The sequence below is a fragment of the Geotrypetes seraphini genome, chromosome 5, assembly GCF_902459505.1.
Source record: "Geotrypetes seraphini chromosome 5, aGeoSer1.1, whole genome shotgun sequence".
Taxonomy (NCBI): Eukaryota; Metazoa; Chordata; class Amphibia; order Gymnophiona; family Dermophiidae; genus Geotrypetes; species Geotrypetes seraphini.
Window position 1 is genome coordinate 138,216,432 of NC_047088.1, and position 25,537 is coordinate 138,241,968.

General features: G+C 41.5%; 1 protein-coding gene across 3 annotated transcripts in view; it reads right to left on the reverse strand.

The window, feature by feature from the left end:
* The window catches only part of PTH2R (parathyroid hormone 2 receptor), a 335,103-nt gene that overhangs the window by 130,496 nt on the left and 179,070 nt on the right, over positions 1-25,537 (reverse strand). For 2 of the 3 annotated variants that reach the window (XM_033944289.1, XM_033944292.1), the window contains exons 5-6: positions 24,961-25,055; positions 10,892-11,075 (exon numbers count right to left, since the gene is read on the reverse strand). In XM_033944289.1, coding sequence (XP_033800180.1) covers positions 10,892-11,075; positions 24,961-25,055 — 279 coding nt within the window. Of the gene's footprint in view, positions 1-10,891; positions 11,076-24,960; positions 25,056-25,187; positions 25,197-25,537 lie in introns of all 3 variants that reach the window. The other variant, XM_033944291.1, reaches the window with a different exon arrangement.

Sequence of the window (25,537 nt, forward strand, 5' to 3'; positions counted from 1 at the left end):
ATTTCAGAAATGTATACTTTACCATGATATAAACTAACAAAGTATGCCATGTTTAAAAGGAGAAATATAAGATGAGTTGAACTCAAATTCTTAGCATGGAAGGGGGAAAAGTTTATTTTTCTGCTACACAGCAAAGTTGTACAGTAATGTTATATTCAACTCCTATAAGAAGTGGAAAGCATCATCAAAGTGCACCTGGAAGGTAGATATGCCACAAGTAAAATACAGGCTGGGATTTGAACCCTCAAAGCCCAGAAGATTGGTAGAGAGTGCCTTTCCTCACTGAGCTACAGCTCCAATGCCTCTGGCTCCCTTGTCATATCATATCTTAGTGAAGTGCTAAGGGAAAAGGAGTTTAGCTATAATGTCATAGTAGGCTAAGATAAAAGAGTGGTAGCTCAATGGTTAAAAGCGCTGCTTTCACTGAGCCCCAAACCCATATTCCCAAGTGTGCTTGAACACATGTGAGGTGGAGCTCCATTTTTCTCACACGCTAATCTTCATTCTAAGCACTGTACTAATGCATATATGACTGTAAGTAATCTGTTCCGTTTAGGCGTCATACCGGAAAAGTGGTGTTTTTTTGCCCTTGCCGATCAGCGTCATTTGTGCTGCAATTCTTTAATACATAGTTGATATTTGTTTTCTACTTGAAAACCTTCCAAATCTTTAGGCATTCCTTTGCTTAAACTTATTTGAGTTCATCCTGATATAATAGCTAATGAGCATAGACAGCTCAGTCAAGTATGATATGAACGGGTAGTGAGATAGATCTTAGTAGAAGCAGCTGCTCTATGTGTTAGGCGCCAGCCTGTGCTCCTAACATCCAGATGTTGTGAGTTCTACACCCAGCACATCTTTTAATTGTGGCATACTACTTTGAAGGTGCAGATTGATGAGGTCACAATGAGGTCAGTTTTGTGCAACTGAAGACCTCCATTTTGCAATGAGGGAAGCTTGAATGTTAAGGTATGTGTCAGTTTATTCTCTTTTTAAGTGCTGATAATGTGTGCTGTTTTTTCTTTGCTTTCAAAAGAGAGCCGATTGCAGTGCTGTTTGTTGTTCACTTTTGTTTCCTTGCATCCTAACAGTTCTCAGAAGTGGTGGAATTTGCTGTTTCTCCTCAGCATTCTGCAGCCACAGGTGCATGAGATACTTTCATTTACTCCTAACTACAAGCCATTCTAGTAGGAATGTGTTTCTTTTGATGCAATATAGGCATTGGCCAACAGCTATGAGTTAAATCAAACTTCAGAGGGCTTGGACAGGTGTTGAAGAATGATCCAGTTAGGGGGGGGATGTTTTTGGTGGGGGAGGGTGTTCAGCATGAGAGAGAACAGGTTGCATTAAATATTAGACAATGGGCTGCACATAATAAAAGCTGAAGCAAAATATTGATATGTAAAGGCAAGGCTAAAGAGTTACCAGGTGTCCTGGCTGAGAAATGAATATAACCTATTTGCTAACCTTACTCAAGACTTGAACCCCCTGATGTATGGAAGATGAAAAGCAATGCCTTAAGGCATAGAGCTATAGAGGTAACTTTGTTTAGAACATAGAGCTTCGTATCAAAGCTTAGAGATGTGAAGGAAATGACTACAACGTCACTACAGCTGTATATTGCAAAACGACATCCATTGCACATCCAATTAGATTTGAATCCTAACGGGTCCTATGATGTCAGACGCTAATTAGGTGTGCTTTAGTATATAGAAATCTTTGGCACAGCCATTTTTCCTATGTAAGACCCCCTCATGTGAGTTGGTGTTTGTGGTGTTCCGTTTCCTCAATGATGAAACTTTGTGCTATGACTTGCCTGTTCTCCTTTATACTCCCTTCTGCCTTTGACACTCCTCCCCACCCCCATTATCTGTATTTCTTTAGTTTATGGATTTTTCTGGATGTTGGTGTGAGGGATTGTTGAGGACTTAGGTTTTGTGTTAAGTGTGGAGGGGAATCAATTGTTAGGGAAAAGAAGGGGCCAGGCCAGGTTACACAAAGATGCCCACACCCACCACTCTCCCTGCTTTCATAATGTCATGGTCTGCCCCACCTCCATTTTCCATATCTGCAACTCTCCATGCAAGAAATTCGATTTCCGTTTTGGAACCATGTTGTAAGGTGAAGACATCTTTTCAGGCTACTTGTAGAACACGTTCAAACACACCCCCATAGAACACCCAATGAGGTGTGATGGGCATGGTTAGGAAGCGGGCCAAGGAACCGCGCCCGAACAGCGCTCAATAGGCATTGGGAAAGTTTTCCCGCCCTGCTGACGTCAGACGCTACATAGGCGTGCATGGGTATAAGAAGGTCCAGGTGAGCAGTGTTTCTTTTCTATTCTGTCCTATTGCTTATGCTTTACTTTCTTTCTTAGTCTTTTACATTTTTTTTCCTATCTCTGCCTCCCATTTCTCTCTATTCCACAGAGCCATTAACAAGCTACATGTCATTCTTATATGTTGTTTTATCTTTTCTAGAAGCAGCTCAAATAGTAAGTCCAGGTGAGAATGATATTTTGTAAGCTACTTAGGTGTCCTTATGATAGAACAAAAGAAACCAACCAGCAAAAACTGACTTCTCTTTATGGGCTTTCATTGTGTGCTATTGTTTATAATAGTTATTTTATTTCTGATATCTCTTACTCTCCATTCCACAGGGCTGACAAAAATGACTGAGAAGACTGATAAAGACCATGCTGGTGGAAATTTTGCTGGTAGAAATATGGATATGTAAGTAAAATGGATGTGTTCATACATCTGAGAGGGTTTACTCATAGAGCTAAAGTTAATTCTTTGAGGAATGGTTCTGTGTACTAACTCATTGATAAGAATAGGTCGGGTGTGTTGGGGGGGGGAAACACTGCCATTCAGTGGACATCCAATCAGTGTACATGGTTCAGGTGGAAAACTCCTAATGAGTGGCTAATGGCTGCCATTTTTAATAAGGAGTCTAAAGGTATGTTAGCAGCTCTGTTACTTCTAGGTGTGTGTTCTGCTACAACTTCAGTGTTAAATTTGGAGACATAGGTCTTTGTTAACAGTTTCTCTCTATTCTTCATTTCAGGTTAACTCTGCTCATCACCCAGAGAGAGACCAGACGAGCAGCTCAGCATACCAGCTTGCACCTAGCCAAACAGTTGTAGGTGAGAATGATATATGGTAACCTTTATTTGCTTACTCTACTATTCTTCACTTGAGTCACTCTTCTGATGAGTGAAATAAATGTTCACAAAGCTAACATGTTTCACACTTCTATTGTTCTCTTCACACAGGTATCCTTGATGACTTTCAGGAACAATAGTAAATTTATAATGTTGGCCTTATAGAACACCATGGCACGCATTCCTGCTGTTATATGCACACAAACTTTTTGTTTTCAGTTAGTCTATTCCCTCACATGAGTTCTAAACAGTAGCAGTGGAGGATTACAGGTGATATTAACCCACACCATCAGCGAGTTAAGGCTATTGCTTTAACAACTATACCACGGTGACATCTAAGCAGCTCAACATAAATGAGGATAACACTTTGCTTCAGGGAAGGAAGGACAGATATGGATCTTGGGGGTTGAACCCCCTGTTTGTGAACCTTGTGTAAACCAGCTTCTTCTCTTTTCTGTTTTCAGGCAACTGTAGTTGTTCCTGCAGTATTGTCAGATGGGGTTTTGTATTACTGAGAGCAGTGCAGCTGTGAGCATCTTTGTGGTTTCCACACCTGCTTAACCAAAATAGTGCAGCTCAAGAACCAGGAGGATAGATTGAGGTATCTGGCCTTTACTTCCATCACCTTCCGTGAAAGGAAGAAAAACCCACATGTCTCATTTGGATTCTCCTGGTGTGGAGCCAACTCTTACTAGCAGTAACCCTATTCCTTAACAACAAATCTACCACAGTGACTTATATTCTCTTCCTTATGTAGCCATTTACTTTGGAACAGGGACTGGCTTACTTTGCACATCATAACTGAGATGTCGTCATCTACCTACAGTTGCATATACCCTTGCATTCACTAGCTTTTTTCCTAGATTCTGCAATGATTTGACATCAGAGTGGCTAGCAGGTAATAGAATGAATGACAGACCCCAATAAAGATTGTCAAACTTTCTATATGTCACCTTGTTGTTATATTGAAAAGGGCCCATTCAACAGTCCCTCCTGAACCCCTATCTACCTTGGACTCTGTCCACTAAACTGCTGATGCTACAAGGTTAAAACCACACAGGCATGTTTAAACTATAAACAATTTTTTTATTAAAATATAAAACTTTTAAAAACTTAAACTTCTTTTTAAAAAACTATTTACATATATAACATATAACGCAGGGAAAGAGGGTGGGTGCCCCCCAAGAGCAGCTTGAGCTACCTCAGGCGAGGGGGGCGGAAGAGGTGCAGTCATTGAGAGGGTGTATGGCTGCTGGCACCATGCCCTCTTTCGGCTACCAGCCACAAGAGGGCATGTTCCATCTTCTCCACACACCCTCTCAATACCTGCACCTCCTCCAAGATGGCAGAGTAGGCCTCCATCTCCCTGCCCGCCCCCTCCTGAGGGGGGAACAGAAAGGAAAGGGGGTGGGATGGGATCAGGAACAGGAAGGGCAGGAGAGTGATGGGAAGGGCTATGGGTGGGGGAAGGGGAAGGTCCAACAGGGGATGGTGGTGGGGGTCCTGGAGGTAGTGGTGGGGCAGGCGGTGGGGGTCCAGGGGGCAGTGGTGGGGCAGGCAGTTCAGGGGCAGTGGTGGGGCAGGCGGTGGAGGTCCAGGGGGCAGTGGTGGGGCAGGCGGTGTGGGTGGTCGTGAGGGCTCCCAGGGAGAATAATCCCCCTCCTCCTCCTCCTCCTCCCCTTCTTCCCTCTCCTCCTCTTCCTCCTCCTCCGCTGAGGACCAGGGTGGGGCTCCCTCCATCACCTGCGGTGCCTCCTGAGGGGGTGCCTGCACTGCTGCTTGACAAGAGGGAAACAGGATACAGTCAGATATGTCCACAACACTTTTGAACATGACATTCTTTACTACGTTATTTTCTTCAAATGCTAATAACAGGATGCAAAACACCTACTCCACTGTAAACATCAAAATGTAGCGTAAGTAAGTAAGGCAAGTAGAACACCATAAAGCCATTGTGACATGATATCACAATAGCAGCTTTACTGCAGATTTTATGATTAAGAATGGTTTACAGCTACTCAAGCATTTTCATCTATTTATTCTGGTAGGCTGATCACAAAGAAACACACGATGGACTCATTACTCACCGGCTTCAGCGTGCAATTCCTCCATCACCCCCTCAAGGAAGGCCCATTCCTGGCGCCTCAGCAGCCGCCCCCTTTTCCTGAGATCCTCAACCTGGATAATAGAGAGAGAGAGGGAGGGATATGATGAGTGCCATCTAGCACTGTGGCATAACATGTTTACTTAAGTATTGACCTCTATAAGCACATAAAAATGGAGTACGCTGCCCTCCAAGAGCCCCTATCCGCTTTGCTGCCTGCCTCCACCCCCTTCTGCCACATGTTTTACATGAATTTATTCACATACTCCAGCATTTTCCCCTTTCTGTGCTGGAGGCATCGCTATCTCTCTACTGTACCTGGGACAGTGGGGAGGGGGGGGGTTTGAGGTGACATGGCCAGCATCACAAGGAAGAGTGTGGGATTGAACTCACAACCCCAGGGTGCTGAGGCTGTAGCCTATCAGCACTGCCCCACATTACAGCATGTCCTGGTGACCTTACAATCATGCAGCAGGGGCAATAAAATAGTTTGGTCAGAAGGAGCAGTGTGGCTTGAAACCCCTGACGTCAGGGTACTGACGCTGTCACTTTAAACGTCATGCCACTATCTCCCTAGACCAGCAGATTGATACAGGAAAGGTGAAGGTATTTGTTTTCCTTTGACAAAGTTGATTTCAAGATGTTTCTATTACAAATGCGAAGCTTGTGACCCAAAAATTAGTTGTGTGCATGTTGTGAATGGAATAGATGCCTTCTAGGAGCTGAATTTGTCATTTGAAATCCTACTACTGCTCCTTTGGGATGTGCTTTAATTTCAGTATTCAATGTAAAAGATTTATTATGCACAATTGTAGTTTTTAAAAGGAATCAAGATTTACCCACAAAAACATGACAATTTGATTGAGACAGGTTTCCATCATCATTACATTTGACATGATTATTTGTGAGGGCCTGACTTGGAATACTTACTTCCCTGGGATATGAGGCTCTTCGATTGTACCGCCGGGTCAGGCGGGTCCAGGACTCTCTATATTGCAGGTATGTCCTGCGATGTCCCGGCATCACAAAATAATGGTGCTCGCGCACCAAAAACAGCCTTGCCAGGAGTTTACTGTCAGCAGTGCTGAAGTTGTGCTGTCTCCTGGCAGCCATTTTATGAGAAATAACTGCGTATGAAGAACAGGCGATTCTATGACGTCACAACGCAAAACAACGCGATGACGTTTTTGTGCCGCTTGGGCGTGCTTGCAGTGGCCGATCCGCGCTACATCAACACTGTTGATTACATCCTAAACCACGCCGATATCGCTGTTATACAAAAAAGTATAGCAGAACGCTTAGAAGCTTACCATGTAAACCTAATGAAACTTCACCTCCCCCAAACACAATGACAAGTTATAAATTAAATAAATGAAGATTGGGAAGTGAGGTTCACATAGTTTAGCTTAGCTATGCATGTTTGGGTGGATGGAAAAAAAAAATAATATTATGTCTTTAGTAACCTTAGTCAGGACTTGAACCCCTGACCTTTGGAAGATACATGCAGTGCTTTTAAGCACTGAGCTATGTTGGGGATTTGGGAATGGGGAGTCTCCAGAAATGGCTTTACGTACAAGCTTTGACAAGGGGTAATCATTGCAAGTATCTACAGGTGTATTTGATCTGAGAACACCCAATGAACGTCCAAAACGATTTCAAAATTCTAACGGCTTCTATGATGTCAGACGCTACTTTATGGTTAGGGTTAGGGCTAGAGTTAAGTATCTCAGTAGCTCAGTGAGTAAAACGCGCTATACCAATTATCCATAGGTTGTGAGTTCAACTCCCGGCTTGTCTTTTACTTGTGGCATATCTACCTTCCAGGTGCACCTTGATGATGTCACAATGAGATCAGCATTGTGCTGCTTGCTACTTCCTCTTCCTGTGAACTGGAAGCCACATTCAGGTCTAATCTGTGTTTTGATTCTGTTTCTAAGTTGGGCCAGTGTAAGTTATGGGATTTACCTTTGTTCTGAAGAATGAGCTGATTGTTGCAATGTTTTAAGACCAGGAGAGTGTTCTTTCGAGCAAGATATCACTTCTAAACTATCCTCTCTGAAATAATGTCTCTGGGAAATCGAGAGAAAGCTTATTGGATGACTTAGGGTGCCTATCCTGCCAGTCTTTGTGGAACTTAAACGAAGTTTATATGGTGTTCAAAGTCCTATCCTTTTCACTTCTAATAGGAGGTGAGTATGACATTTCTGTACAGCTTTCTGTGTAGCATACATCTACCGGTTCCCACCTTCCATACTGATAATGTAAGTTCAACACCTACTCGGTACGTTTCATCTTCTAGTTCTCCTTTGAAACATAACATATTTTTTTTCCTTGTATTAATGGTAAACTGTACAATTCTGATATTCTAGAGGAAAAAGATACAACACAGCAGTGTTCTCTGTCTGCCATTCCCTACCTCACTGATATTGCTAGATTAACTAATATATAGTTTACAAAATGGTATACTGTGTTTTAGTTATCTTTTTCATCATCCTATACTTACAATGCTGAATGAGTGATAATAAAGAGTATAAATAAAGTATAATTTAAAAAAAAAAAAAAAAAAAACCGTACCCACGTCTATCACGGGTCCATTGGAGACGTCTTAATGACGTTTCAGAAACCTGCGTCTATTTTGCGCGAAGAGGTTGCAGGGACGTCTACCACACGCCTAAGTACCATTTAATTGGCACTTGCGTTTCCCGGACGTCTAAAGCACGCCTAAGTTAGACGTACTAATAGAGAATTTACCCCTAAGGGCCTCTTTTACGAAACTGTTTAGCATGGGCCGCTGTGGTAACGGCCCCAAAGCCCATCGAGATTTAAACAGCTTCGGGGCTGTGGCCACACGGCTTTGTAAAAGAGGCCCTAAGTTGCTGATTCTATAAAGGATGCCTAACTTAATTGGAAAAATACCCTTAATAGGCTCAATAATCACTAAAAAAATTTATATGTGCGATAGGTGCCTATCTGATTCTATAAAAGACAGATGCCTATCGTATGGTGCTTAACGGCACCTAACGCCTAAGTGGGCACTTCTCTGGGTGGAGCGTGACTTAGGTGCCCCCTAGGTGTGATTCTCCAAAAATTTAGGCCCCTGAAATGCAGACCTTTAAAATCCTTGTCTACATTTCAGGAGCCTAAGTTTTTACATAGGCACCACTAGCTGTGATTCTGTAAATGGCACCTAGGTGTGATTGACATGCGGCTGGAGCCATTTTTTTAGGTGCTGGTTGATTTAGATGCCTTTTATAGAATTAGCCCTTAACAGAATATTTCATAGAAGCAACCTGCAAGGAGAATACAATACCTTGGTCACTTGCACAAAAACTAGACATACCCTCAACAAATATGAAACAAAGGACCACACATCAATACTAGGAGATATAAAGGCAAAAAACTGAACTGGAACCCTCAAAAATTCAGATTTGCATATACAGCAATACTAGAAGAAAAGGAGCTGAAATTTAAGATATCAAAGATATTCATATGCCAAAATTGGCATATTCCAGTTAACAAATTCAGAATAAATATTGTTTTCTATCTTTGTTGTCTGAGTATTTTATTTTTCCATTTCATATTTCATCTCTCTCCATGTCTACCATCCATCTTCCCTCCATAGCCTTATCCATCCAGTTTATTTCATCTCTATGTCCCTTCCCAATGTCCCTGTTCCTCCCTCTGGGTCCAGCATTGTATCTCTGTATCCTATCAGAATGTTCCCTCCATGCCTGGCATTTTTTTCTCTTTGACCCTGTTCCATCCCTTGTCTACTTTCTACCTTCACTACATGAATATGTTCCTCTCATCTCCAAACCCACACCATCCAGCTTTCCTTTCCTTATTTTCCCAACTGCAACTGGCTCTTTTTACCACTGTGGGTTCTCAGTTTGACCCCCCTCTTCCTTTATGGCCTTGGTTCAGCATATGCCTTCTCCTCTCTTCCATGTATCTGGCATTTCTCCCCCTTCCTTCTAATCCTTCCTATCTAGAGGTCCATCACCTGTCTTCCTTCCCTCCAAATTCCAGACCTCCCCCTTTACAGGTCCAGTATCTCTCTCTCCAGCTCGCCCCCCCCCCCAATTCCAGTACCTTTTGCCCATCCCTTCAGCCCCAGCCTCAAGGTCCAGTATCTCTTTCTTCTCCTTCTAGCCCAGCCCTCCCACAAGTTCAGTACCTCTTTCCCTCCATCCAGCCCTTCACTCACAGGTTTATTATCTCTCTTATCCTTCTTCCAGCCCTCCCCCAGGTCCATTATCTCCTCTTCCATCCAGATCCCCACAAAGGCACATTATCTCTGTCCCCCTCAATCCAGCCACCCCCCACAGGTCCATTACCTCTCTCCCCCTTCTCTTCAGTTACCACCTCCTCACACACACACACACAGGTCCATTATCTCTCTTTTCCCTCTCTCTAGCACCCCCACCAGTTCATTACCTCTCTCTCCATCCATCCAGCCACTCCCCCCACAGGTACTACTTCTACTACTACTTATCATATCTGTAGCACTGCTAGATGTAGACAGCACTGTACATTAAACATTCAAGAGACAGTCCCTTCTCAGTAGAGCTTACAATCTAATCAAGCAGAGAAACAGGACAAGTAGGGGGTTAGGGAGTTTCTCAACGAGGGAAGGATGAAAACAAGCTCCAATTCCAGACTCTGTTCCTTTTATCTTGCTATGCTGTATGCCTGCAATAAACTTCCTGAGTTGGTACATCACGCTCCTTCTCTAGCCTTATTCAAATTTAGGCTAATTCCTACCATTTTTAGATTGCTTTTAACTCCAAACCCCTTATTCACCTGTTCAGTACTCATGTTTGTAGCCCCTAATCCCTTATTTTTCCTGTTTGGCTCTCTTGAATATATTTAAGCTCTTTAAAGAAGGAATTGTCTCTTACATGTTTTATTTAAGTGTATGTGTGCTACAGAAATGATAAGAAATAGAGCAGTAGTAGTAGTAGTAGTAGTAGTAGTAGTAGTAGTACAAGGAGTGCTGAAAAGTTCTCAGCCCAACCAACCAACTTCTGAGTATCATTTTGCCACTGTAGCTGAAAAGAGTATCTTATTTCATTAAGTGCCAATTTGCAGAAACAAAATTCTATATTTTGACATTGTTTCAGATCATTGAACCATATTCACGTCATTCTCTTTTTGGTAGGGCTGAGAACTTTTCAGCACCCCCTCGTATTAATAGTATACCATATACTGTATATACTATATTACTTTTATATTGTATAAAGCAGTCTTTAACAGCATAAAGTAACAAATAAAGGCCCCCTTTTATTTATTTATTTATTTGTTTTATTTTATTTCTTCCATTTGTGCATTGCACATACCTATACAAGCTCTAGGCAACATTATCAAGCTGCGTTAGGGTTTTTTTAATCGCAGGTCATTGTAGTAAAAGCTCCGATGCTCATAGAAATTCTCTGCACATTGGAGCTTTTATCGCAGTGGTCTGCCATTTTTTTAAAAAAACTTATGCAGCTTGATAAAAGGGGACCAAAAACATTTACAAAAAGTCAAGATTAAAAACAAATCAATGAAAAATACTGGAACATTGGCAACACCTAGTAACTATACATATATACATTAATCTAATTTCTTCCAAATTAACTTACATATTGTGACTTCTCTGGTATAGGAGTCATCAAAATAGTTCCATCATTCATCATATAAGAGTCCAACTCTTCAGCTCCAAATTTAGAGAAAACCATTTTGTCTTTGATAAAGATGCTGATAGCTCGCAGCATGAATGAGACAAATAGGTGCATATGGATATAATTCCTAGTGCAGTGTAATCTCCTGCAGAGAGGACATTGTTTACATAAATGTACTTATCACATTTGTCAAAACAAAACTTTGCAAGGAGAACATTGAGCTAAACAAAGTATGAAGGTTAGAAACTCAGGTATATATATTCTAAGGAGCTAAATTAATAAGGCACCTAAGTGATATTTCCAAAATCATTTTATGCCTATTTTATAAAATAGGCTGCTATTCACAATTGCTCATAAACAAATTTACAACTGCTCTGAAAGAGTAAATGTATGTATGTATCCCATATATGCACATGCATGTTTTTTTTAAGTAATACATTCACATTGTACAATAAAACTTGAATAATAAATTTGTACTTGTTCTTCCCAAAACTACACCCCCAGGAGTATCTATGTGAAAAATCTATAAAGGTAAATGCAATCTTTCAGTGCCTATTTTTTATGAGTGTATATACTCAAACAATTTTTTGAGAACCTTTTTCTCTATGTGAAACATGTATTGCAAACATATTTTTAAATGTAAAAAGTGTTGCTAGGAAGCAACACAAAAGTGCACATAGAGAGAAAGATAAATGGGCAGGAACTCTCTCTCTTTATATAACATATATATATAGAGAGAGAAAGAGAGATCCTGCCCACTTAAATCACTTTGAATACTGACCCATATATTTTATTGCACCAGCAGGAATTGACAAATCTAATTAAAATGGTTAAAAGTAACTAAAATGATTAAAATTCACAGTTTAAAATGCATTGCCAAGTTTTAAAACCTTAAAGGGGAATTTATAAATATGGGCTACCATTCAGATATGTTATTATACACTTCTCCCGCCGTATCCACAGGTGTTAGGTGCAGAGTCGGACCGCGAAGTGTGAAAAACCACGAATAACGTCTCGGCTGGCTCTGACCCACCCCCTCCTCCCTCCTGCCTGCCTCCTGTGCTTTAAATACAAACTCTCACTCAAACAAACCATCCAGGACCTTACATGGTGGTCTAGCGGGCTTTTGGGGCAGGAGCGATCTTCCTGCGCTCCTGCCCCATTCAGAAAACTCATAGAAAATGGCTGCAGGGAATTCCCGTCATAGTCTCGAGAGACTACGGGAGCTCATGGCAGCCATTTCCTACGAGTGATCAGCACGGGGCAGGAGCATAGGAAGATCGCTCCTGCCTCAAAAACCCGCTAGACCACCATGTAAGGTCCTGGATGGACCATCCAGGATAGCGCCATCAGGTAAGGCTTAAAAACAACCCCCAAAATTAAATTTGGCTCCCCCCCCAAAAAAAAATCATGAATAACTGAATTCATGGATGCTGAAACTACGGATTCGTAGGGAGAAGTGTAGTGTTAATCTGGTTGTTAGTAGATCGGTCTCATTGCACAAAATTGAACTTGTATTAAAATAGCACAAATTAATGGTAAAAATAACACATCTTAACAGTAGCCCATGTTGATAACTATAGCTCCAAATTGAACAGATTCTAGTTACAGCAAGGATTAAAATAAGTTCAAGCTAAATTTTTATAACTGAGGTATTTCAAACAGTTTCCCATAAGCCAAGCTCTACAGTTAATTCAATTTCTCAGAGGTATGAATGCATTCAGATTTAAAAAGCTTTTCCTCTGATATATGATATGTATCTCAATTAAGCTATTTTTCTCTGCAATTTTCAATTTTTCAGTTGCTATATACCAAAAACTGATTCTTTTCATTTTCTTTCTATTTCAGACTCTCCAAAGTTTTTAACTGGAATATACTTATATACCAGATAAGTATGCTTTATTATTATTTCCCTGTCTTCTCTTTTACTTAAATTTTCTTTTGCTATTCTTTCAATTAAAGATTAATAGTTTCCTATTATGAAAATGTCACTAATCTTCTTCAGGTTCTTCAACTTTCTTGGATGGCAGATCTTCATGTTTCTTGTGTTGGGCAGTGTCTTTAGAGATGCAGGTTCAAGGACAGTAGTAGAGGTAATTGTTGCAGCACCCACTAGCTGGGTTGTGTTTGTTGGGTTTTTTTTTTTAAATCAATAAAAGAAAATCTGTTTCTCTGTTTGTGTGTATATTCTTTAGGGCACATGCACTAATGGGCATTCAATCCCTAATATGTGATTAGTACACGTTAGTAAGTTATCGCAAAAATGTGCTTAAACATTTTATGGTGTTTTGCCTGTGGGGGTAGAGAGTGGACATTTCTAAATTAGCCATCTTGCAAGTTATGAGTAGTACACACTAAGCTGATAATACAGAGAATGTAAGAGCACATGTTGCTAGATGTCACATTTTCTGTGACTGGCTCAAACACTGATAGAAAGAATGACATTTTTTTTAAAAACCAAAAACCCTGCATGCAAACTGTGATATTTTGCATTTTTCTCCCCTCAAGGTTTCAAGGTTTTATTAAAATTTGATTTAATCGCTTATCTAATTTCTAAGCGAGTTTACAATATAAAAAAAAAGAGAGCAAAAACATAATAAAAATGCCATTAACAATACCATTAATACTTACACTTCCTCAGAAGATGCTGAGCCCAGCCTTATTTTAAATCCCAGGGCTTCCTCTCATATGTTTTTCTCATTATATGGTGTTTTGGCCCAACCCAGTGCATCCCAGGATGCACTGGGTAGGTCCAGGGAACTGCCAGTTTGAAGAGGCAGGCCTTGAATCAGGAGGGAGTAGGCTTCCCTCCTGTCATTTTACCAAAAAAGGTACTGGGGTTCGGGGAAGGGGGGGGTTAGGCCCACAAAGCCAGATGGGGGAGGGTTGTTGAGCTAGGGTGCCTGTCCAGTTGGCCAGGCTATGCTACTTGGACCTTGAAAGGTTGGGGGGGGAGGTTGCGGGGGCTCTGTGGGAGGAATCAGGTTGGCCACTGACCACTTCTATTTGGTGGGGGGGGGAGCTTGGGGTGGTGAGGGATTGGGTTGGCCATAGGACCACCAAGGATACTTTAGGGGGGGCTCAGGGTGGGGAATTGGGTTGGGAGGCCGAGCCCGGCTCAACCTAGTCACTGGACCACCAGGAATAGTTTTTGGGTCAGGTTGGGGAGCTACACTGGACATTTTATTTTTGCTTTCCTGTTAGCGCCTGAACCAATCAGTGCTCACGCACTGACAGTAAAACAAAAACAGAGGGCACTACTGACAGCTGTTCATAGTTTGACAGGGGTTTTGTACTGCCTATTATTTTGGGCATTGCAGGGAATCTGTTAATAAGCCCATTTTAATACTAACAAGCTCATTTGCATGAGACTTTTGGTCACTGCTTCACTGCACAATAAAGCAGTGGCCAATAGTCTCTGCATTGGCCACAGAATAAACATTTATGGCTTCTTTTACAAAGGTGTGCTAGGGCCTTAACACGCGCAATAGCGCGCGTTAAATTCCCGAGCGCGCTAGCCACTACCACCTCCTTTTTAGGAGGCAGTAAATGTTTGGCTACTGCGCACTATAGCGCGCAGTAATTTTGTGCGTGCGCTAAAAACCCTAGCGCACTTTCGTAAAAGGAGCCCTTAATGTAAACTGGATAAGATCAGTCTAAATAAAATATTACCAGCAAGGGGTGGGGGTGGGAGCTTTGTGCATCTGTCCCTGAGTGTCTTTGCTGAAAAAGGCATCAAGGAGTATAAACTGAGCTAAATGGCATGAGATGGCTGCCTCGTTAATGCCTATTGTTGATTCAAGGGATATCTGGAAAGATTCATTAGCAATAAATACACGGGCAAGACTTGTCCTCTTCATGCAGCGGGTTTTAGGACAGGCTCCAGCTGATTGAACAGGTGAGCTATTGTCTCTTTATCAAATCTACAAGTGACTGCGCATTCATTTTTTTCTCAGGTCAGACTGTGTTCTGGGCTTGTATATGCTCTTCAGAGGGCACCTTTCCTCCCCTGTTGCCTTTCTTTCCTATGAGCCAAGAGTACACAGGAGCCACAGCTTGCCTTTATTCATTGTAGGCAATAGCATGAGCTCTACCACCAACACTACCACTTTTACCCACCATTAACATTACCCACACATTAACATTACCCACACAAACATGCAGAAGCACCAGCGCCAGTTTTAGACATACTGGGGCCCAGGGCAAAAATTAAGGAGGGGGTTCCCAATTCCCTCTCTTCCTTGCCCCCTCCCCATATTCCTGACTTGCCACTACTACCACACATTAAATAATTTTAAATGGCTTCTTTACACTCATAACATAGATCTTCACCTAATTCAAAACAAGGTATTATCAGGTTTCAGTTTATTTAAAAAATTTGATATACCGCCTTATTAAAATTCAAAGCAGTTTTACATAATATAAAAACAAATTACAAACAATGCTACAAGCAATCAAATGCACTGACAAATATTAACTTACTGATACAAGATGGAGATGGGCAGAAATATAATTTGTATAAAGAGAAAGAGAGGGGAGAGGGACCAAAACAAAAGGAAAGGGGACAAAATATAAATAGTCTAGAATAATGTAAAATAAACTAAAATGATTTAAAAATGGCAAGGAACAGATTTCCATTACCGTCCTTAGAAGGACTATTATACACCGAATGCGTCTTTAAAAAGAAAGGCCTTCAAGTTACTTTTAAATTTATCAAGGGATGCAATTTCTCTTATATAATTTAGTGCTGAATTCCAGATGGTAGGGGCTGTGACAGAAAAGATGCTAGTGCGCATAGTGTTAATGTATCTTAAAGAGGGGATGGATAGCAAGTTTTGATTTGATGAACGTAATGTATGATGGGGGTATGGGGGATAAGTAGCCTGTTAATAAAATCAGTTGGCCGGAAGTTTTGGTCTTGTAAGTCAGTAACATTATTTTATAGGAAATTCGATGATCTATAGGAAGCCAAAGAGCATTGATCAAAAGAGGTGTGACATGATCGTATTTATGTGCTTGTGAAATAATTTTAATGGCAGTATTTTGAATAATTTGAAGATGTTTTATTTCTTTCTTAGTGATTCCTTTGTATAGTGCATTACTGTAATCTAAGTATGAAATAACAAGCAAATGAATAAGAATATTTAATGAAGATTGATCTAATAGGGTGACAAGAGATCTAATCATTCGAAGACGGTAGAAACATTTCTTAACTACTGAGCTTATTTGTTCATGGAACAAGAGTTTTCCGTCAAAAGTAACACTGAGAAGTTTAATAGAGGTGACTATCTGAACAGAAACTGATTTTATTGTTATGAGGCAGGGAAGACTTTCCTTGACTGGAAAAATCATTATTTTGGTTTTGCTGATGTTGAAGGCTAGCATATTTGTGCTTAACCAATGGCTGATTTGTTCCAGTTTCAAATTAATAGATGAGATATCTGCAGGGTTGTCCAGGTCAATAGGGTGGATAAGTTGAATATCATCCGCATAAGCAAAGATAGAGAATCCAATGGATTGCCCTAATGTGATAAGTGGAGTGAGGAAGATATTAAACAGCATAGGGGAAAGAATAGAACCTTGTAGGATCCCATAGTCGTTAAAGAAAGTGTCAGAGGTAGAACCATTAAACTGGACTTTCGAGGAATGATCTTTAAGTTTCAAGTTTTATTTTAATTTGATGAATCGCTTATTTAGATTTACTAAGCGAGATACAAAATTAATAAAAATATAAGCATATATTTTAGACATATCATTTAAAATATGATTTAAACCAGTCTAGCACTTGATCAGAGATCCCTATGTCGCAAAGCCTGTGGATTAACAATTGATGATTTTTAGTATCGAAGGCTGATGATAAATCCAATGAAATAAGTAGAACTGATTTATGATAATCTAATTGGTAAATGATGGTAGTGGTTAACCCTATCAAGGATAATTCAGTTGAATGGTGTTTATGGAAACCTGTCTGATTAGGCTGGAGGACATTTGTTTGTTCAATGAAATCAGAAAGTTGATTAAAGACAATTTTTTTTTCTGTAAGTTTAGACAAAAATGGAATATTAGAAATAGGACGGTAGTTGTCTTTAATAATGGGAAAGACGATTGCTTCTTTCCATTGTTTAGGAACGGTACTTGTAGTGAGACTTGTTTTGATAAAATTGAGTATTTGGGGGCCAAATATTGAAAAGTAATGCTTGAGAATAAGAGGGAGAATGGTTCAGTAGAGGAACCCTTACTATTTGTTGTTTCTCTAATAATGAGGTAATCCTGAACCTAAAATATTTTGAACTCCATGTATTTGATGATGTGAAATTCAAGGGAGATAAGCTGTCGAAATTTGATTGGTCTGAAGTCTGAATGGATGATCTAATTTTTTAAATTTTCCCTAAGAAAAACTCAGCCAAAGATTGGGCTGATGGTAGCTGTGAGACATTGGGTTTGTCGTATCATTTTATAATTAGAAATATGAATCACCAAAATTAAACTGGGAATTTCAAGAAAGTAAACTCGGAAAATATTACAGCATTGAAGAAATAAAAACAGAAATGCATTTATTTTGTACTGAACACAATCACTGGCACAACCACAAAAGGGGGAGGGGTTAAGCCCACCAATTAACATTTCCCTTGCTGTGGTTGGTGGGGATCTTCAAGCCTCACTGGCTGATGACCACCTTCTCTCCCTCAGGTTCATCAACCAGAACTCTCCCAAGTTCTGCAGCCAGCAGCAATATTTCAGAACTGCTGCATTCCTTACTCCCACCCCTACCCCATGCCTGCTCAGCTTTCATGCATGCAATGGCAGTTCGGGAATACTGCCAACTGCTGTTGTGCTTGGAGATTTCTGGCTGCTGGACTGGAGGAGATGGTCTTCAGTTGGCAGGGCTTGGGGATCCCTACCAGCTCAAGTATTTATACAGTATTTTGTATTTGGCTCAAATATTTTGGGCTGAAGCCCTCTCCCTATCAAACATCTGGCTACACCACTAAATACAATACAAAAAACATCTACGAGTGGTATTCAATAATTTATCTACGTTAGTAGGGCAAAAAAGAGTTTTTAAAAAAAAGTTGTTATATTTTTCAATATAGTTCCCTGATAGCTCAATACACTTCATCCACTTTTCCTGCAATGACTTTAACCCCTTTGAAAATAATTCCTTTGAAAACAGCTTCCTTGACATCTTCATCACTTGAAAACTGCTGTCCAAGGAGAGATTTCTTCAAAATTTGGAATAGGAAATAATCCAAGTGAGCCAGGTCAGTACTGTAGGGGTGGATGGTTCAGATGCTGAAACCTACATTCTTGGATGGCAGCCTGTGATTGTCATGGCATATGTACCGGCACATTGTTGTGAAGAAGCAGCATGTCTACTGTGTGTTTTCCTTGTCTTTTTTCCTTGATTCCCGCAAAATGATCATTGTGTGGCATGAACTCCAGAAGCAAAAGTCCTTTATCATCCCAGGAGACAGTTTCCATGATTTTGCCTGCAGATTTTTCTGTCTTGAACTCTTTGGGACGGGGGAAGACTTGTGCTTCCAATGCATTGACTCTATTTTGGACTCAGGATCTTTGTGATAGACCAAAGTCTCATCTCCAGTCACCAAAAGATGAAAAAACAAAATCACTTAGTCTTCATGGAGCATCCCCAAGTTCTCCTGACAGCACTGGAGCCCCTTGGCCTTCTGACATAGCATCAGCATTCTTGGAACCCATCTTGCACTAACTTTGGACATGCCCAAATTTCATGAAATATTTTCCAAACTATACCTGCCAAGATGTCCATTTCTTCAGCTATTCGGGAAACCATAATTCGTTTGTCTGACAAAATTAAATCCTCAACTTTCTTGCACATTTCTGTGGAAATTGCTTCCACAAGCCATCCAGTGTGAGCATCATCTTCAATGGACTCTCTACACCACTTAAACTGCTTGCTCCAAAATTTTACTTTGTATGATGATGGGGTAGACTCACCAGAAACTGCAGTCATGCATTCATGGATCTCCTTTGGCTTTTTCCCTCCTTTTGTGAGAAATTTTATCACTGAATGGTGCTCCAAATCTAGCATTTTTTTTGATTCGCATGAGGTCTCTCCTGACATCCTGTTTCTTGGTATGTTAGACTCTGAGCTGCAACTGTGCATGACTAACCTTGAGACATGTCACAACATGCACAGACATGTTTCAACACACTTGCTACTTTCTTTCATACTCGGGTAGATAAATTATTGCATGCCCCTCATATGATGCATATATTTTACAGCTAAAATATTGCCGTTAATCAATTCAGAATAAAACACTTTTTTTTCTACCTTTGTTGTCTGGACATTTTGCTTTTCCATCATCTTGGCCTCAGTTTCTCTTTCCTGCTTTCTTGTCAGTCTTCTGCTAATTCTCTGTCCGGTGTTTGCTGTTTGTTTTCTTTTCTCCTATCTTCTCTCTTGTTCCATTCTCTCACTATAACTAAGATACTGATTTTTCCCTTTCAGTTATTTCCTTCTGTTTTTTTCTTTTCTGTCTCTGTACATCCAAATTTCACCCTCTCTAACACCTTTCTCCTTTTTAATTTTCAGCTACCTATCAATTGTCCATCTCCTCTCAATTCCTAGCTCTCCCATTTCTCATCTTTCACAGCCTCCTATTTTCTTCCATCTAATTCCCATTGAAGGAGTCTGGGACTGGTTTTCCAAGTACTGAAGGAGTCTGGGACTGGTTTTCCTAAGTGTTGAACTAAGTTTTCTCTTTAATAAAATGCTGAATTATGTTTAGCTGCAGACCTAACTTATCTCATGTTCTAGCCTGCCTGTACTGGGTGTTAGCTTGGACATTCTACCTTCTTATGGCTATCTCAGCATAAACGACATGCAACAGAAAGACTGCAGGGCCTAGATAAGTGACTTGCTAGTGACCTGCTAGTGTGAGCTGAGGACCAATGATTGTTAAGAAAAGTAACACGTGAAAAGTTTTTTCTAGAATTCAGTTGTATAGCCAGAAGAATGTATAAATATCTCTGTAACGTCCTGTTTTTGGCACTTCTGAAGCCAGCTTGGAGCTCAGGAGTCACATACGTATGCTAATAAACTATCTGTGCCTTCTTCAAGTCTCTAGGTTTTTTGGCTGCCCAAAGTGACCTTTCACCATGACCACATTTCTACCTCTGTATTCATTATTCTCCTCTCACACATCATTTTGCTACCCCTGTTTGACCTCTCCCTATTTCCAGAATTTATCCCTCCTCTTTTGTAGCCTAATCTCATTGTCTGACATCTCCTAGTATCTTCCTGTCCCACAACTTTCCCCTCTTGCTCCAAGGTCATCATTATTCCCTCTCTTTTCTGTTCTTCTTCTTCCCTCTCCCCCTTGATGCAGCACCTGTTTCTGCCATCCATTCCATTGTTCAGCATCTATCCCTCCCTTCTACCACCAAACTCAACATTTTCCCCCACCCTCTCATCCCCAGCTCCATACTTTTCTCTTTCTTCCAGACTGCCCTCTTTACCAGCATCTCTCTTTCTCCCCCCACTTTCCCATCTCCCCTTTTCTATTATCAACTACCCTTTTATCCAGCATCTCTCTCCCTCTTTCCCCAACACCCCAGGGTAGATCATCTCTTCCTTTCTCTTCCCAACTGCCTCCTATCCAGTGTATTTACCCCCTCCCTCCACATTGCCCTTTGGGTTCGACTTCTCTCCTTTTCCTTTCCTTCCCTCCACCCCACTGTCCACCATCTCTCTCCCTTTTCTGTTTCCAGGTCCTTTATTTTTTTCCCCTTCACCTCTTTCCCCACCCTCAGTCTGGATGCTCTGGCATATCCCCCTATCTTTGAACCTCCTTCCCCCATCCATGTACTAAAAGAAGAGCTACTTCAGGGGGGACCCTGCGTGCTGGCATGTTTCTTATCTCTACCGAAGTCCGGCGTCCCCCTTGCCTTCCTGGTCTAACTTTTAAAAGTATTTATAGTCTTCAGAAGATCACTGGCTGCCCATGGCCTCCACTGCTCTTTCCCAGACAAAAACAGAATGTTATGTCAGAGCTGGGGTGGAACCACAGCAGAGGGAAAGTGCAGTGGAGGCTGTGGGCAGCCTGTTAGAATCACTGTAGTGCCGGCAATCCTCTGTAGACTATAATTATTTTTTTAAAGTTATACCAGGGAGGGATGCTGACAAGGGTGGAGACAAGGGGGAAACATGCCAGCCTTTGGGGCCCCTAAAACCTCCGGGCCCAGGGCAATTGTCCTGTTTGCCCCCCCCCCTCTCAAGCTGGCTCCGACAAGCACATATACAAACACTGGAATAGGGGCATACTGACAAATATACACACACACTAGTACAAGGACACAGCCATAAATACATGCACCCACACATTGATACACTGATAGACAACTATCCTGAAACACACAAAAATAAAGATGAAGAGAGCTTTGGAGTAGGGGAGGGGAGTATAAGTATCACTAAGAGGTCTGATAGAGTGACAAGAGTCATCTAAAAAATGTGGCCTGTTACCCCAAATTCAGGAAGTACAAACAGAGGAAGAAGGCAGGTCTGTGTAAAGAGGTACTGTTCACTTCAAGAGTTGGCAGGCCAGGCTGTCTGGAGGGGAAAGGTGCAAACTGAGCAGAAGAGCCTCAGTAATGCTGTATAGCAGTGATCTCAAACTCACAGCCTAGGGGCCACATGCGGCCCACCAGGCACTATTTTGAGGCCTGTGGTCTGTACTAGTGCGGTCTGTACTAGTGCTGCCAGCTCTTTGCAACGTCCTCCGGCTTCCCCCCTAGCTTCCCACTCTTACCTTCAAATAATTACCGCAGCCTGCAGAGAGGACTGCCGATGCTGTAGCGATCCTTGTAGGCTGCTGTCTTCCTCAACAGCACGTTCCCTCTGCAGCGATCTTGCCCCTGACGTCAAAGGAGGGGCGGGACCGCGGCGATCATCTCTGCAGGCTTAGCTGAAACTAAGACCGGGAAGCCAGGGGGGGAACTGGAGGATGCTGCAAAGAAAGGGGGAACATGCAGGCCATCGTTGTGTGTGGGGGGGGAGAGATTTATAAACTATAAAGAGTTTTACCTCATGCAAAATTGTCATTTCTTTAATAAGACATTAATTTTTTCTGGGGCCCTCCAAGTACCTACAAATCCAAAATGTGGCCCTGCAAAGGGTTTGAGTTTGAGACCACTGCTGTGGAGCATATTCTGTGCAAGTTTAAAGAGAGCTGGTAGGCCAGATTGTCCATGGGTGAGAGAGTACAAATTGAAAGAAGGGGAGAAGGAAGGTACCGGTAAATGATAGAGGGAAGACATGGAAAACAGAAGATATGTAAAATAAGGGATAAAAATGGAGAAAAGGGAAACTGAGAAAGGGATAGAGATGAGAGAGGGACACAGAAGAAGAAAAATAAATGAAGATTGATGCCCTGTATGAGAGTGAAAGTAGATTGGTGTACTGTGTGAGAGTGGAAGTGAGAAGAATATGAGAGTAGATGGGAGCAAACTATGTGTGAGAGCTGGGGCATGAAATGTGATGTAAATATCAAAGAAGGGCAAAGAGCAAAAGTACAAAAAATAAAGCAAAATATAAAAAGGAAACCTGAGAATGAGATCAGCAACAGAGGAAGCAGGAAGAAAACAATCATGGATACTAGAATGGAATGGAAAGGCAAGACCAAAGGAGGACTCGGGAGGTGATCATAGATGTGATTTAATGGTACACCAACAATTGCGCGCAGGACAATGGCGTGCCGACAATCGAGCGCTGGACATTTGCGCGCCTGTGTGCACTGAGACCTGACATTCAGTTGCTATCTAGTGTTAGGGTAAGATTTACATATATGATTATGGGTACACCCCCCCTCAAAAAAGAGGGTTACTTTATAACCCTCAAAAATAAAAAAATTGTCGGGTCTCAGTGCAGTGCGCGCTGGCACACAAATGTCTGGCACACCATTGTCCTACGCGCATTTGATGGGTCACCGATTTAATAACTGAAGTGGGGGGGGCCATGAACCCGAGGAAGAATGGGTCTCTGAAAAGGGGGGGGGGGAGAGAGAGCGAAAGCAAGGACTTCAGGAATGGTTGGGGTAGGAGACTGGAAGACTGGCACATATATGTACATTATATTAAAGGAAATTTGTAGACCACATAATACCAGCTAGAGTTCAAAGCAGTTAAGAAAAGAAAGACTGAACAACAATCAGGAATTATCATCAACATTATTATGTTTAAAAAGCATATGGTGTTTCTTTAAATTAAATTTTAAGTGATTATGGCCTGCAATTGGAGAACTGTTATAATGGTTAAGTTTAATAAGATTTTGGGAATTTTTTATTTCTTAATATATTATGTCTTATGTTTTATTGTTTGCATGGATCTTAGTATTATTGTTCTTTTTTTATTTTTGGCAATCTTTTTATGTACAGGCAGTCTCCAGGTTAAGAAGGAGTTACGTTTTTAAAGCTGTTCTTAAGTCGGATTTGTATGTAACTCAGAACTTATAGATTTTAAGATTCTTGCTGCTTATCTCTGCTCCCAGCTGACAAAAGGGTTAACTGCCCCTATGGTGTTCCCTCTAAGGTACTGCACGCACAACCACACACTGTTCTTAATGTGACCATGCATCATTCCAGAATCTGCTGAAGGAGAAATGTAAGAGTCTATGCCACTGGAAAGTTGAGCGTCTGTAACTCGGGGACTGCCTGTAACCTGATTTATGGTTGCATAAGCTGCTGTGACTTTTTACATTCAGTTGGATATCAAGTTTGTTTGTTTTTTATACAGTGGTACCTTGGATTACGAGCATAATCCGTTCCAGGAGCATGCTCGTAATCCCAAAAGCTCGTTTATCAAAGCGAGTTTCCCCATAGGAAATAATGGAAACTCGCTTTGATGCGTTCCCCCCCCCCCCCGAGCACCGGCATTGCTCCCCTTGAAGGCCCCCCTGCGATCAGGCACCCCCCCTGCAATCCGGCACCCCCCCTGCCTCGAACCGGCACCCCCCACCACGATCCGACCCCCCCCCGACATGATTGGGCACTCTTGAAGATCGGCCTACTCGTCTGCTGGGCCTTGAGCATCTGAGCATGCTCAAAGCCTGCGAGTTCACGTTCTGAACGTGAACGTGAACTCACAGGCCTTGAGCATGCTCAGATGCTGAAGGCCCAGCAGATGAATAGGCCGATCTTCAAGAGTGCCCAGATGAGGGTAAGAAGCGGTGGGGGGGTGCCCAATCGTGTCGGGGGGAGGGCGGATCGTGGCCGGGGGGGTGCCGGTTCGAGGCAGGGGGGTGCCGGATCGCATGGGGGGGTGCCGGATTGCGGTGGGGGGGGGGGGGTTGCTCGTAAATCGAGCCATGCTCGGTTTCCGAGGCACCAATTTTGCAAATGTTTTGCTCGTCTTGCAAAACACTCGCAAACCGGTGCACTCGTAAACCGAGGTACCACTGTACCTGTTTATTGGCAGTGGTGAAGACAACATAAACATACATCAAATCCATAACATCTATCTTTAAAAAAAACAAACAAACCCTACCTCTCATGTGTCCTCCACCTTATATCGTCTTGATGATAAGACATTTAAAAAAAAAAAAGAAAAAGAATGCTGCTACTGAGGAAGAAACACTTCATTCTACATGTTCTGGTATTGTATCAGTCTAACCATCCTTTGAACAGGAAGGGTTAAGCTCGTGATTGTTTTGTATAAAATGTATTACAAATGTATTCAAAGCCTGAAAGATCAGCTTTTTCATCCCTACTTTACTGCACCGAGATTTATTACTATAAATGGGTCACGGTTGAACTGATAGCAAATTTTCAAGCCTTTGCTGAAAATTTAATAGAAAATAGCTGTCAGTTCAATCTTAATTGATAAGGCAGTACATCCACAGCTTGTCTCACAACAGATTCTAAGGAGACATGCATGCAGATTCTATTTTGAATATTTAGTTTTCTCTCACTGAAGCTTGAATTCTAAAGTACATGTGGACCTTGTAGGATTATAGAAGATTTTTAATTATTTGTACAAATCTGCTAATTGCTTACCTGAAGTAACCAATAATAAAAATAGCAACAGCCAGAGAACAGAAGGATAAAGAGTATCCAATAGTATATGTGACAGAAAGCCTTTCAAAGAAATTCTGGAATGGAGAGAAAATGATTGGGATTCAAATTAAGTGCAATACAGAATATATTCTATTTCATATTCCTCATTCCAACTTTCTTGCAGGTATAAATGTGAGCACCTAAATGCAGCAGTTGGGCATTTATACCTGTTTTGACTTGGTCTAAGTCAAAACGTATAAGTTCCGACTAGGCAACCTGTTAATGGATTTGGTTATACTTGCTGTACGACTAAGTCTAGGTCAGCCCACCTCCTGTCTTTTCCCCTCCTCTAAAAACGCCTCTTTTCGCTCTAGGCATTTAGAGGCAGGGAAAGGCCTAAACTGGTTTTAGATATGTCAAAAACCAGCTTTGATTTTTGGTACTTGGACGATCTGGTTTTATTATCGTCCAAGTACTGATTTAGGCCACTTTCTGGATGGTTTTTATTATTATTATTATTATGAGCCCCATAATTATTGTTAACTTCCATATGAGGGCAAACAGTTAAGTGTCTAAA